Genomic DNA, 13668 nt, shown 5'->3' with positions numbered 1-13668 from the left:
AAGCCACCTCACCTGGCCTTCCGCAGGCTGGGCGCTCTGCTGGCCATCCTGGTCCTCCAGCTCCAGCAGCAAGTACACAGGGGGCTTGCAGTCTTTGGATTCGCTCAGGAAGCCTCCCGTGTCCACCTTCCTTTTGATGGTGGAGTTCCAGTGGTTCTTCACCGCATTGTCCGTCCTACAGCAGAAAACCAGGACCTCTGAAGCCCAGCTGTCAGCGCGTGCACCGAGCTCCCGCATCCGCACACGGGGTCCAACCTGACGAACCCTAAGGCGTCTTTATTCTTGGAGACGAAGGCTCACCCTTTCTAGCCCCGTGACTTACTGAGAACTTCTGTAGCTCTCTGTGACACAAGTAACTGTATTCTTCAGGCTTTGGCAAAAATTACAGAAACAAAACTATCTGGAACTATCATCTGCACCCTGCCTACTTTGCATTTGTAAGAAACCCTGGCTTAAGGGTTTGAAATACAAGTCCTGTTCTCTTCCCAGACTTTTAGAGCCAGAGGGCAGAGTCCACCTCGGAGCCCCCTTACCTGGCACATCAACTATTTCATACTCCATCAGCAGTGCAACAGCACACAGAGCCCTAGAGCAGGGAGGGCAGTGCGGCTTACGAGCACACTAAGTGCAGGGTGCTGGAGAGGCAGACGGGAGTACGAAGCACAGGACAGTCTAGCTATGAGGCCGCACAGAGGACCACAGCAGGAGAGGAAGTGCCACACTACGGGCTTCCTTCTCTGAGGCCCAGAGTGTTTTCCCCTTGAAATGGAGCCAGAGCAGACAGCAACAGCCTCACCAAGCACCAGTCTAGCTGTAGGATCTGTGTCTCTGGTCACTTACACTCCAGGCCTTTAGGACACGGTGCCGCCTGGGCAGGAGGGTGGGGTGGGGTACCCTTCGCATTTCTTCCACATCCTCCCTGCGTACAGGCATCCAGTCCCGGCTGCCCTGAGGGTTGCTGTTAAATGCATCTACGGAGTTCTCTCTGGAGAATGGTCCTCAGAAGACCACCAAAGAAGCCTAGGTGTCCAACTGCCCCTACACACAAACTCCTGGCCTTGTATCCCAGCCTGCCTGGGCCTCCTCTTTGTTCATCACTTCTCTCATAAGTGAAAGCCTCTTCTCAGTAAGTCTCTGTGCCTGAATTTCTGCATCTAGGGTTTCTGGCCCAAAGGTCAGAGTCCAGAGTGCTCCGAGCTAAGGGGAGGCTCATGCTTGTGCCTGCATGCATCACCAAGCACCCCCTGGCTGGCATTTTCTAGGCGCTGGCGCCGTACTGATAAATGAGACAAGGAGTTGCCATTAGGTCTCGTCTAGTTAGGGACACAGGTATTGCATCTACTTGTAACTGAGGTACACACCACTCACAAGAAAGGCCTGGGCACCGTGCAAACCAAGGGACCAAGCACGGTTTGGAAGCACAGACGTCTCAAGTAACACCCCGCTGAGCACTGGCACACGACAGCCTGCGAGCTGCAGGGCAGGCCCAAGACAGCAGAGCAGTCCAGGCTGACAGCGGCAGAGGGGGCTGTCAGAGTTCATAATGTCTGAAGACCACGCGGAGGCAGAGCAGCTGAAGACCACTGAGTGCCCAAGGACAACCTGGTGGTATCTGCAAGCCAGTCAGGCCACACAGAAAAAGAGATCTAAGTGTCAAGGAGGCCCTAAATGATTAGACTCGGGCTCTGAATTTTGAAAATATAAAGTTCCAGTCTTTAGGAAAACCATCACCCTGTATTTCTTCTTCTCCCTCCCAGGACAAAGAAAGGACTCAATTTTTTTTTTAAAGAGGGGGGAAAAAAAAGTAAAGCAAGAGGAGAGTAATGCCCAGTTCCACAAAAAAAAAAAAAGGGGGGGGGGGGGGGTAACTAGTCTGATGAGATAGCTCAGTGGACTAAGTGTCTGATTAGACAAACACAGGGACCAGGTTTAATCCCCAGCAAAAAAAAAAAAAAAAATCCTCAGCACCACATGCCTTGCCAGCCCTGCACCCTGGCACACTGAGCCGCCACCAAGACTGGACGTGGTGGTACACGCCTATAATCCCAGCGTTGGGGAGGTTAAAAACAAGAGGTTCACTATGAGTCTAGCTATGTAGTAAGACCCAGTACCAAATATATTTTTTAAAAATGTAGATTGATAACACTATAATGTTATCTTTAGTTACTCAGAGCACAAGGACTCAATACAAAACAAGCAAAATATGTCCAAGGACAAAAAGAATAGGGTAAAAGTGGCAAATAAGAGATTTTTATAAGCTTAGAGAAGATGGAACACAGGCAGGGGGCACAGCCCCCCGGGAGGCTTGGAACGGAAACCAAACTGACCCAGGGAGAGATTCTTACAAGAACAGAACGAAGTGGATCCTCACAGAACCACAAAGAGTTGGAGGAATCAGGTCCAGTGAGGTGCAGAGAGGAGCGGGGATGAAGCACAAGATGCAAACAGACCTACCATTTCCAAGTTAAATTTCTGGCCCTGACCTCAATTACAGGACTGGGGAAGTTTACTCTCTAGGAGGAATGACTGGCCCCCCTGACCTCCGCCGAGGTCGGGGCTGGCGCACAGAGCTGAAACTGGGATTCAGAGAAAATCCATCCACTGGACGGGGAGAAATAAGCCCACTTCTCCGCTTTCTACCAGTGCTCCCACCCGGAGCAGGTATCCCCAGTAAAGTCTGAAGAATCATTCACCTCTGGGGAAAGGAACAACTGCAGAGAAAACTGATGAGTTCTTGGAACGTTCTCCCCAAAAGCCAGTGGGTACCCAGTCGCCTTGAGCAAAACCTACCAAGAGAAAAGCGCAGTCTGTGTGCCGGATGCTTCTAAAGGCCCTTCACTTGCAGCGACTGAACGTGTGGGGCCAACTTTACAGGAGAAGGCCAGTATAAATGTAACTAGCAAACAAGCAACAAACAAGAAACAGGAAATAGACAAGGTAGGACAGGAAGATATTTTATAGTAAAATAAACTGTTAGAAACACAAGAATAAGGTACACACAACAGAGGAAGAAGCAGAAGTGAAACCACAGAAGGAAAACATTTTTACTGTGATTTTCTTTTTTTTTTTGGTGGAACCGGGGATTGAACTCAGGCCCTTGCACTTGCCAGGAAAGCGCTTATTCTACTGAGCCCTCTCCCCGGTCCCAGGAAAACATTTTTAGTCAAAACAATTTCCAAAGGACTGACTGGGCTGGGTACAGTGGTATACATCTACAACTCCAGCTACTATTCAGGAGGCCAAAGTAAGAGGATTGAGAGCTAAAACCAGCCTGGGCAACAGAGCAAGACACTGTTTCAAGATTAAACTTTTAGGGGCTGGGGAGATGGCTCAGTAGAATAAATGCTTGCCTGGCAAGCACAAGGACCTGAGTTCACTCCCCGGTTCTAGGGAAAAAAAAAAGATAAAACAGGTCTGAGGGTAAACTAGGCATGGCGGCATATGTCTATACAGTGGACCTTTGAATTATGACCAGCCTCACATATGAACTTGAATTATGACTGGAATGTCAGCTTTAACTTATGACCAAAGCACTGAGTTACAACCCAAAGGCCAGTTACTTGCGCAGTTGTAAACAAACACTTGTGATACCCGAAAAGCACAGGTCAGTGCACCTGAGTGTCAGTCTGAGAGCTCAGAGGCATATGCTTGCGGACATGATTTTGGTCAGTGCTTTAGTCACTATGAGTACTGCTAACAAAGTGGGCCCCCAAGAGTTAGAAAAGAAGCTAAGGAAGGAAGGGGATGGAAAGAAAGCAATTATAAAAGGAACAGTGTTAAAGAAAAACCAGACAGACAACCTTAGACACCTTAGACAAGTTTTTAGTTTTGAAAAGGTTGAGACCTAATGAGCCAGAAGCAGGTCCTAGTGGGCTGCAGACTGCCAAGGAGGGAAAGGACACCAGAGAGCCAGATTCCTGAGGTTTTTATGGAAGGGGACTCTCCTTCCAAACAGTAACCTTCCATTTCATCCTCTCTTCCTGCGAGTCAAAGATGTCAACCTGAGAGGGAGTATAGCATGGAACTGTTGTTTCTGGTAAACTAAGCACATTTTGTAACTATTTGGTGAATACACTAGGGAAAGTATTGGTGTTTCCGGTTCATTACACACATTATCCAACCCTTTATTATGAAAAGGTTAGAAAGGGGTGGTCTGGGAGGTTTAGAAAGCATTATGGGTATTTCCATTATTTAATTGGACAAAGTCTTGCCTTACAATCAACTTGAGCTACAACCAGGTTTTGCAAACACACTGAGTTCACAAGTCAAGGGTCTACTGTAATTCCAGCACTTGGGAAGCTGACTGAGAGACTGAGGCAGGAGAACTGTCCTAAGTTCCAGGCTAACATGAGCCTGTCAGTTCACGGCCAGCCTAAACCACAATGCAGATCCTGTCTCAAGACCCTACACTTACATACATGCTTATACACATAAATGCTGTGGGCATGAGCTGAGTGGTAGACTGCTTCACTGGTATGCACAAGACCAATACCACAAACAAAGGAAGAAAAGGAAAGAGGAAGGAGGAAAAAGAACTAGCAAATATAAATATTGGACATGCCATAACCTAAAACTGACCTCCCTTTGATTGATCTCAGGAGAATAATGAAGGATATACTTCAGCAAAACAAAGAAGTAAACCAAAAAACAAGAGGGATCGAACACTGCACAGATGCAAGGGAATGAATGCGCCAAGGTAACAGGGCAACTGTCCTTAAAAAAAAAAAAGTGACTGGTAAATGGGAAAGGGAACAGATGTCTCACATTGGTCTGCTGAAGGAAAAACAGCCAAATATATTGCCTAATTCAGTCTAAGCATTCGAAGAATCTCAATGATGGATTACCTTGAGGAGATGATGGGGGTCACTGACAAAAATCTCAAAGTTACACTAAAACCCATATGAATGAAAAAAGAAGGCAGTGATCAACTTCAGGAAAAACAAAAGTCAGGCAAGAAGAAAATAAAAGCCCAGGGAGAGAGTTCGAAAAAAAGAAAAATCTTGTCACCCTGGGATAGTGGGTATGCTCATCCTCTTCTTTACATTTTTAGAGGCTGGCCAGATAGCTCAGCAGATTAAAGCGCCTGCTTAGGCAGATGCAGGGGCCAGGGGTTCAATCCCCATGCCCGCTCCCAGGAAGCGGTTGAGACTGGGCATGGCACGCGTCTATAATCCCAGGGCCACCATAAACACTTTGTCTTAATCAAAATTAGGGCAGTATATTGGAGAAATGGGGAGGTCGAGGGTATAGGAAGCCTAAGAAAATCTTTTCCAGTACCTGAAAACTAAAAAAAGAAAAAAAACAAAACAACAAGGCACATCAATCAGGTACAGTGGTACAAGTCTATAACCCCAGCACTCAGGGAGGTTAAAGCAGGAGGATTGTAAGTTCGACCCCAGCCTGGCAACTCAGTAACACTACATCTCTTAAAAAAGGCAGGAGATGTCACTCAGTGTGAAGGCCCGGGGTTCAATTCCCAGACCAAAACAAAACTAGTATAATTTACAAATAGGGAGGTAAATACCAGAACTAGAGAAATATGAGTTTGTCTTAAGATAAAGCAGTGCCAGGGCCAGCAAGATAGCGCAGCGATCTAAAGCGCCTGCTTAGGTAAGCTTAGGCAGGTGCAGGGACCCCCACGCCTTGCCAGCCCCGCCCTCCGTGTGAGCTGAGCTGCCCCCCCCCAAAAAAAAGATAAAGCAGCGCCAGAAGACGGATGTATAGCTCAGCGGATTAAAGCACCTGCAAACAGGCACAGAGGCCAGGGTTCTATCCCAGGGCCTGCCGTGCCAGCCCTGCCCTCAGTTAAGACTGGGCGTGGTAGCATATGCCTGTAATCCCAGCTTATGGGAGGCTGTAAACGGGGATCACTACGAGTCTGATCTAGTAGTGAGACCCTGAACACCCTGTGGATCCTTCCCTAAAATACAGGAAAAAAAAAAAAAAAAAAAAAAGACTGATCTGGCTCATTGTTTCCTTGTGAGTTTATGGTTACAGTCTGACTTTCTGGCTGAGGGTCCCTTGGTTCCCTTTGTCCTTTCAAGGTCAGTATCTTCCTGGGGAGGCGCCCCTCCTTCTGACTGTGCATGCCTCTGAGGGCCCTGGAGGAACACAGCACTCCCAAGACACTCAACCGCCGCCACCTTACCCCCCCAGGCCCCAGCCCAGGCAGGGGGCTCACCTCCCAGGCAGCATCTTGGCGATCTCTGCCCAGCGGTTGCCCAGTACTTTGTGCGCCTCGCAAATGATCCGGTCCTCCTCCTCAGTCCAGCACGACTTCTTCACCTCGGGATTGAGGTGGTTGTGCCAGCGCTCACGGCACTGCTTCCCCAGGCGGCCCTTCAGGTGCTTGGCAATTAGCGTCCACTGCTTCGTGCCATACTTCTTGACCAGCTCAATGACCTCAAAAAAGAGCCTCTATGAACCAGCCGGACAGGCTTTCCCTCACATCCACAGGGGCCCCACTGTGGCCCTGAGAGATGTCGTGGTCCCGCCCCTTCAGGCAATGTGGGATCCACTATAACAGCAGTTATAGGGGATGCTGCTCAGAGGATGACTGCAGGCCAGGTGACTGCCTGGAAATCTTACCAAATCTTTGTCACTTACTGCCTGGAATAAGCCAAGGCCAAGAGCACCTGAGACTCCAGACTGGAGAGCAAACAAAGGAGAAGGAGCTAGCATTCTTCTCTCTCCCCTTTTCAGGTGCAAACCCGTCAACACAGGAAGGGCAGAGGTGGACCTGCCCACAGGGCTCTACAGCCACGGCACCACTGCTCACTTCCCTTAGAGGGGCCACAGGGACTAAGGGTAGGGAACAGACCTTCCAGCTCTGGCCACAGCGCAGTGCCACAGCCCCTCCAGCACCTCTGTGCAAAGAAATGATCAGGGTACAGCCCAAGTCATAGCTGACCAGGGCTGGACTTTATTCTTCAACTGTCCCCTCAGCAAGGCCACCCTGCTCAGAACACAAACACCACCACCTGAGCCAGGCCAGACCCCGTTTGGATTCTGGATACCCACTTTCTCATGTGCACTGGGGCCACAGCAAACTGGGAAGGGGATACTTCTGGCAAAGGGACTTTGGGGTGAAAATACTCAACTTCATTTCTGCATGGCTTAAACTTTTATAGTAACCACATATCAGTTTGATCAACACCAAAAAAGATTCTAAAAGCAGCTCTAAAATTATCTGCCTGTTGCCGCCTCTCTTCTGTGGGGAGCTATGACCATCATGAAGAGACATATGGATGCCACAGAATGGCATCTCGTAGGCTGATGTTAGGGAACAGCATGAGACAAGAGAAGCCCCAAGACTGGTCCAGGGTGGTCACGGTGCTGCCACTTCCTGGCCTGGTGCATCTTCACCCCTCTCTGAGCCTTGGTTTCCCCACCTATAATAGGACTATATGGCCAGGTGCAATAACACCTATAATCCCACACTCAAGAAGCCAAGACAGGAGGATCACTGCAAGTTCCAGGCCAGCCTGGGCTACACAGTGAGCTCAAGGCCAGACTGAATTCTATAGTGAGGCCTGGACTCAAGAGACAAAACAGGGCCGGCGACGTAGCTCAGCGATCTCAAGCGCCAGCTTAGGTAAGCTTAGGCAAAGCGCAGGGACCACAGCTCAATCCCTGGCACCGTACGCCATACCAACCCCAGCCCCAAAGTGGGCTGTGCTAGCCATCAAAAAAAGAAAAAAGAAAAAACAAAACAAAACAAATTAAAATAAAATAAAACAATAGGACTTTAATCCCTCTTCTGCTCAACAGGACTATGGAGATCAAAAGAAATAAGGCCTCCATGACTTCTCAGCTCTGAGATTTTAGAAACAGAACCATCACCTTTAAAAAGAAAAAGGAAAAGGCTCAGCAGCTTAAGCATCTGCCTAGCAAGCTCTAGGTTCAAACCCTAGTACCAAAAATAAATAAATAAATAAATAAATAAATAAATAAATAAATAAATAAATAAATAAATAAAAAAAAATAAAAAAATAAGGGCCAGGGAGATGGCTCAGTAGAATAAGCACTTGCCTGGCAAGCACAAGGGTCTGAGTTCAATCCCCAGTTCTACCAAAATAAATAAATAAATAAATAAATAAATAAATAAATAAATAAATAAATATAGCATGAGAGGGCCAGACATGGTATCACACACCTGTAATCCCAGCACTCGGAAGGCTAAAGCAGTTTAAGCCCAGCCTAGGCTACAAGTGAGTTCAAGGCCAGACTGAACTGTGTAGAGAAGCCCTGTCTCAAAGACAAAAAATAAACAAAATGAACAAACAGGATGAGAGCAGCTGAGCTAGCCTCCAGGTGGGAGGCGCTCCTTAAGGATCAGAGAGAAAGAACATCCGTCAGTGTGTAGGTAAGAAGCAGGAAACCCTGGAAACAGATTGAGGGCTACAACCATGTGGGAGGGGATCAGGCTGTCACACCTAGCCCCCAGCGGGACGCCCGCCCCCCCCCACTCCCCCCTCGCAAGAAGCGCAGACTCTCCAGGCCTGACTCCACTGCTGTGTGCGTAGCAGCCTCATCTGCAGTTACCTTCTGGTCTTCCTCTTTGGTCCATGGACCTTTGACAAGGTCTGGATTCAAAACCCTCAGCCACCGGTACTGGCACTGCTGGTCTGTGCGGTTCTGGGAATAAAACAGGAAGAACAAGAATCTGAAACTTTCTGGGACTACAAAACTGTGCTCTGGTGGAGCACTGGGCTCAGGGGCCTGGGGCCAAGCACAGCTCCCGTTGCTGTGGCCTCTCCCAAGCACCCACAACGCCTGACACCAGAATATGGATGTGTTCATCTGCTACAAAGGCCCAAGTGGAAAGTCACCCCTACCACCCAGCCACAGAGGGCCACCATCTTGAATTCTACAAAAGCCTCTTGGGGCACGTTAGGAATCCCTGCTTTCTTCTGGGAGAACATTCCTTGAAGAGTTCAGATTATATGGAGCAGAGAGATGAGGAAAAGAAAGCAGAAGGATCTGGTGATTCAGGGAACCAGACAGCAGCTCCTTACTCCTTTTCTCTCCCAGACATTTGCAGTCCCAGGAGCGAGGGGTGCCAATGGGGACCACCCATTCTCAGCGGATTCTAAAGGCTGAGATGTGCTGACCAGATCTGCAGGGGCCTCACCATGAAGCCCGCTCCAAGTTTTCCCCTTAGTTTCAATCTCACTGTCAAGAAACTGAGTACCTGTTCCCTCCTGACTCACGGGGAAGAAACGCAAATGCCTCACTGATCACACCCAGAGACAAGTGTCTCTGAGCCTGAGGCCACCAAGCGTACTGTGTGAAGATACTTCTGACAGAGTGCCTCAAATTCCAGTTTGGGAAGAAAAGTCCTACACAGGTCATTTTGTTCTAGGGGAGCTAGTGAGGAATTCCCTTGTCTTGCTCAACAGAAAGTCTGTTCCGTATCAGACCCAGACCCTTGCCCCGGGGGAGCCACAGAGGGGCCATACTCACAGGAAAATGGCTGGCCAGGAACTTCCAGTCTTGTTGTCCGAACTGCTTCACCAAGGCCCTCAGCTGCTCGTCCTGCCAATACCAGAAAGACAGAGGACTCGGCTCACCTGTGCAGGAAGCCTCACAGATAGCCATGATATTGCAAATTATAAGCACCTACTATGTGCCAGGTGACAGTCACAGAAGCAGACAGCAACATAAGTGCCCAGCATTCATAGGGCTTACACTGGGAAAAGAGGCAGCTGCTCATCAAATGCTCCTCCTATAGGCAGAAGTGAAGCCACTCCACGCCTAGGGACATAGTGATTGCTTACTGAGGGAGAATAAGGGACATACTGAAAAGAAATGGAGTACAGCCAAAACCCAGGAAGGAGGAGGATTTGGGAGATCACAGGGGTTAGACCATGGGTAGGACTGATTCAGGCCTCTACATCAAGCCACTGATACATCTGGCCTGTTAGAAAAGGCCCAACGTACCTGCGAGAAGTACCCTTCACTGGCAGCAGTGTGAGAAGTTAGAAGAAAATATAACCTACCAAGTCTCCTGAAAACGAACCACGGATGTGCATAATAGGAATCTCAGTATCACTATAAGCAAAATAGTTCACACATAAGAAAGTATGCACCGAGGCTGGGTGTGGTGGGGCGCATGTCTATAATACCTGCATTTGAGAGGCTTAGGCAAGGGGACTGTAAATCTCAGGCCAGGCTGGGACACAGTAAAATCAAGGCCAGGGGCTGGTGAGATGGCTCAGTGGTTTAAAGCACCTACTTAGAACAAGCTTAGCAAAGCACAGGGACCGCGGTTCAATCCTCCAGCACCACATGACAGCCAGCCCCGCCCCCTGGTGGGCTGAGCTGGCCATACATACACACACACACACACACACACACACACAAATAAATAAAATTTAAAAAAAAAAAAAAATCAAGGCCAGCCTAGACTGCAAACTACACAGCAAGACCCAGCCTCAAAAAGAAGAAGAAAAAATACACTTTTAATACCATGGACTGATGTCGTAGAAAACATAAATTAAGGAACTGGGACAAAAAGGTGTGAGTTGTTGTGTGAGGCCAGCGGTTAGGGAAGAACACTTGGAGTGAGGGGATGTTCTATAACATGATCTTGGTATCTCCGGGACTGACTGTATATATGAACAGCTGTGGAGATGCGCTGAACTGCATTTTAAACATTTCTGATTGATTTTACCTAAAGAATTGTTCAAATTGTTTTTTTTTTGGTTTGTTTTTTTTTTGAAATTTAACATACTGCATAGTACGTAGGTATATACCATACTATGGTATTATGCACACAACGAAATATTAGTCTTTACCAAGATGGGTGACACTGAAAAGTTTGCCAAGTGAAGAGAGCTGGGCACAGGACAAATGCACACCCACTGTGCCTGCGAGGCTAGGTAGGGAACACTTCCTAAAGAAAGTGGCTTTTCAGCTCAGGATGGGGAATCCGAAATTCGGCATCCACTCTGGCTGAGTCAGAGCGGCTGTAGGTGGAGAAAAGGGCCCAGGAAAGGAAAAGCAAAAAGCAGGCGACCCGGACAAAATAAAAGACTGACAGGAAGAGACTCACTCAGATGAAGTAGTTATAGCACGGAAACAGAAACCACAAAGGTGGCCACCATGCGTGGCAGGAAGCAATGAGGGAACGCACACCTGATGGAGACGGCATCGTCCTCAGAGGTGAGAAAGTTCTGGAAGCTTACGACACAACAGTGGTCACACACTTAATGCTACTGAGGCAGGTACATTTAATGTGTTCTTGCCTGCGCTCTCTGCGCTCTAAGCACTGGTCTCTCAGTCGCCTCAAAGCCCCCGTCAGCCCTCACACCACACATGGGCTTCCCTGAAACCAGGTTCCATTCTGGCCCTCCCAAGCCCAGCACCCGGCCACAGAGGGCCACCATCTCGAATTCTACAAAAGCCTCTTGGGGCACGTTAGGGATCCCTGCTTTCTCCTGGGAGAACATTCCTTGAAAAGTTCAGATTACATAGAGGAGAGAGATGAGGAAAAGAAAGCAGAAGGATCTGGTGAATCCGAAAGCTCAGGATGGGGAATCCGAAAGTCAGCATCCAGGAAAGTCAACCTGCAAGTCTCTGGATGAGTCAGAGGGGCTGTACGTGGAGAAAAGGGAGTACGGGAGTGCGTGCAGTCGGCGGAGAAAAGGGCCCAGGAAAGGAAAAGTGAAAAGCAGGTGACCTGGACAAAATAAGACTGACAGGAACACCTGATGGAGACAGCATCGTCCTCAAATATGATAACAGAAATTTTATTTTTATTTATTTTTTTTGCAGAACCAGGGATTGAACTCAGGCCCTTACGCTTTCCAGGGAAGTGCTTATTCTACTGAGCCATCTTCCCGGCCCCGATAATAAAAATTATAAAAATAATAAGAGCTGGGTATGTGAGGTAAGTCTGTAAGTCCAGCACTCCACCAGGCTGTGACAGCTGGATGTGGTAGCATGCCTGTAATCCCAAGGTTGAGGCACAAGAATTGCCTGAGGTTCAAGGCCAGCTACAATGTGAGTTCAAGCCCAGCCTGAATTGCACAGTGAAACCCTGACTCAAAAAGAAAAACAAAAGGGGGAGGGGGGGCACGTGCCAGGGATATAGCTTAGCGACACTGCACCTGCCTGCTAAACACAAGGTCCTGAGATTCCATTCCTGGTACAAAAAAAAAAAAAAAAAAAAAAGAGCTAAGGATGTAGCTGAGTTCAAAGGCCATGGGCTAGACCCTGGCACCCATGAAGAAAGGAAAGAAGGCAGGTGCAACGTGCTAAGAAAGTTGGACACTCAAGGCTCTCCTTCCTGGAAGCGGTTCTCATCCATCTTTCTGTCCATGTTACCTGTTCTTCCTCTCCGCCCCCTTCCCTCCAGCCACACTATACTCCCACGTCTCACTGACTCACCCAGAGATTTGCAGGTTGACCTCCCTCGACGAATTCCCAAATCCTCATCCTGAGCTGAAAAGCCATTTCTCCAAGAAACTTTCCCCAACCTCCCTGGTCCAGCAGACAATCAGCAAGTGTCACCTGCCTATCTGCTAGGAGCCTTCGAGCAAGACAGCAGACACACACTGGAGAGCAGACACCACCCCTGCCCCATGGGGTCTCGGCCAAGGCTGGGGATGATTAGGGCAGGCTCCTCAGACCTAGACCTGGCCTTCTCTCCAACCTGGGGGGGAGAGCAGCACTGGAGTAGGAGCCCAGGCCTGTTTATTCTTCTAAGCCCATAAAAACAGACAGAATACAGTCCCTGGTTCCCAGTGGCATGAGTAAAAATGTTTGCTTAATACCTATCTTAACATCTTGAATGGTTGAGGAGTGATTTACAGGTCATACAACAAGTTTTTGGGTTTGTTTTATTTTATTTTTGTCTTTTTGAGACAGGGTCTCGCTATATAGTTCAGGCTGGCCTTGAGCTCACTTGTAGCCCAGGCTGGTCTAAAACTTGCAATGATCTTCCTGCCACAACCTCCAAGAGTGCTAGGATTACAGGCATGTGTCACCATGCCCAGCTCAAATATTTCCTTTACTCTCTTTTTTCCTTCTTTTTTTTGGGGGGGGGGGGCGATATAGAAATCAAACTCAGGACCTTGCACTTGCCATGCAAGCACTTATTCTACTGAGTATCTCCCCATCCCCCTATTTTTTTTTTTTTCTAAGATCTTGCTCTCTCACCTAAATTGGTCTTGAATCCTCAGTTTCAAGTGCTCCTCCTGCCTCAGCCTCCCAAGTAGCTAGAGCTACAAGCATACGCCACTACAACCAGCTCAAACAGCAAGTTTTAAACAAAAAAATAACAGATTAAAACTTAAACACATCAAGGATATAGAGGTGGACTAAACATATATAGCACCAATAGGAGTTTCAAATGAACAACCAATTACAGAAAAAGTCTGGCTGGAGGCGTAGCTTGCTGGTAGATAGAGAATGTGGCTAGCATATGTGAGATCCAGGTTCAATGTGTAACACCAAAAAAGGAGGAAGAGAACTGAGAGGAGGAGGATTTCCCACTCCAGGACCATATCTAAGAATCTTCCCAAGCAAAATGAAAATACATACAACAATTAAACCCGGAGGGTAGTGGTGCATGCATGTGAAACCCAGCACTCAGGGGAGGATAAAGCTGGAGGATGTTTGTGAGTTTGAGACCAGCGTAGGTTACAAAGTGAGCTCAAGGCC

General features: G+C 48.2%; 1 protein-coding gene across 1 annotated transcript in view; it reads right to left on the bottom strand.

Annotated features, from left to right (window-relative positions):
* Positions 1 to 13668, bottom strand: part of Mybl2 (MYB proto-oncogene like 2) — a 36230-nt gene that overhangs the window by 17191 nt on the left and 5371 nt on the right. Inside the window, exons 3-6 of the mRNA XM_004630921.2 lie at positions 9466 to 9537; positions 8545 to 8637; positions 6182 to 6402; positions 13 to 175 (exon numbers count right to left, since the gene is read on the bottom strand). Of these exons, the coding sequence (XP_004630978.1) occupies positions 13 to 175; positions 6182 to 6402; positions 8545 to 8637; positions 9466 to 9537 (549 nt within the window). The remainder of the gene's footprint in view (positions 1 to 12; positions 176 to 6181; positions 6403 to 8544; positions 8638 to 9465; positions 9538 to 13668) is intronic.

This window comes from Octodon degus, unplaced genomic scaffold (assembly GCF_000260255.1).
Source record: "Octodon degus isolate 3935 unplaced genomic scaffold, OctDeg1.0 scaffold00037, whole genome shotgun sequence".
Taxonomy (NCBI): domain Eukaryota; kingdom Metazoa; phylum Chordata; class Mammalia; order Rodentia; family Octodontidae; genus Octodon; species Octodon degus.
The sequence above is the reverse complement of the archived record's forward strand: the minus strand, read 5'-3'. Positions and strand labels throughout refer to the sequence as shown.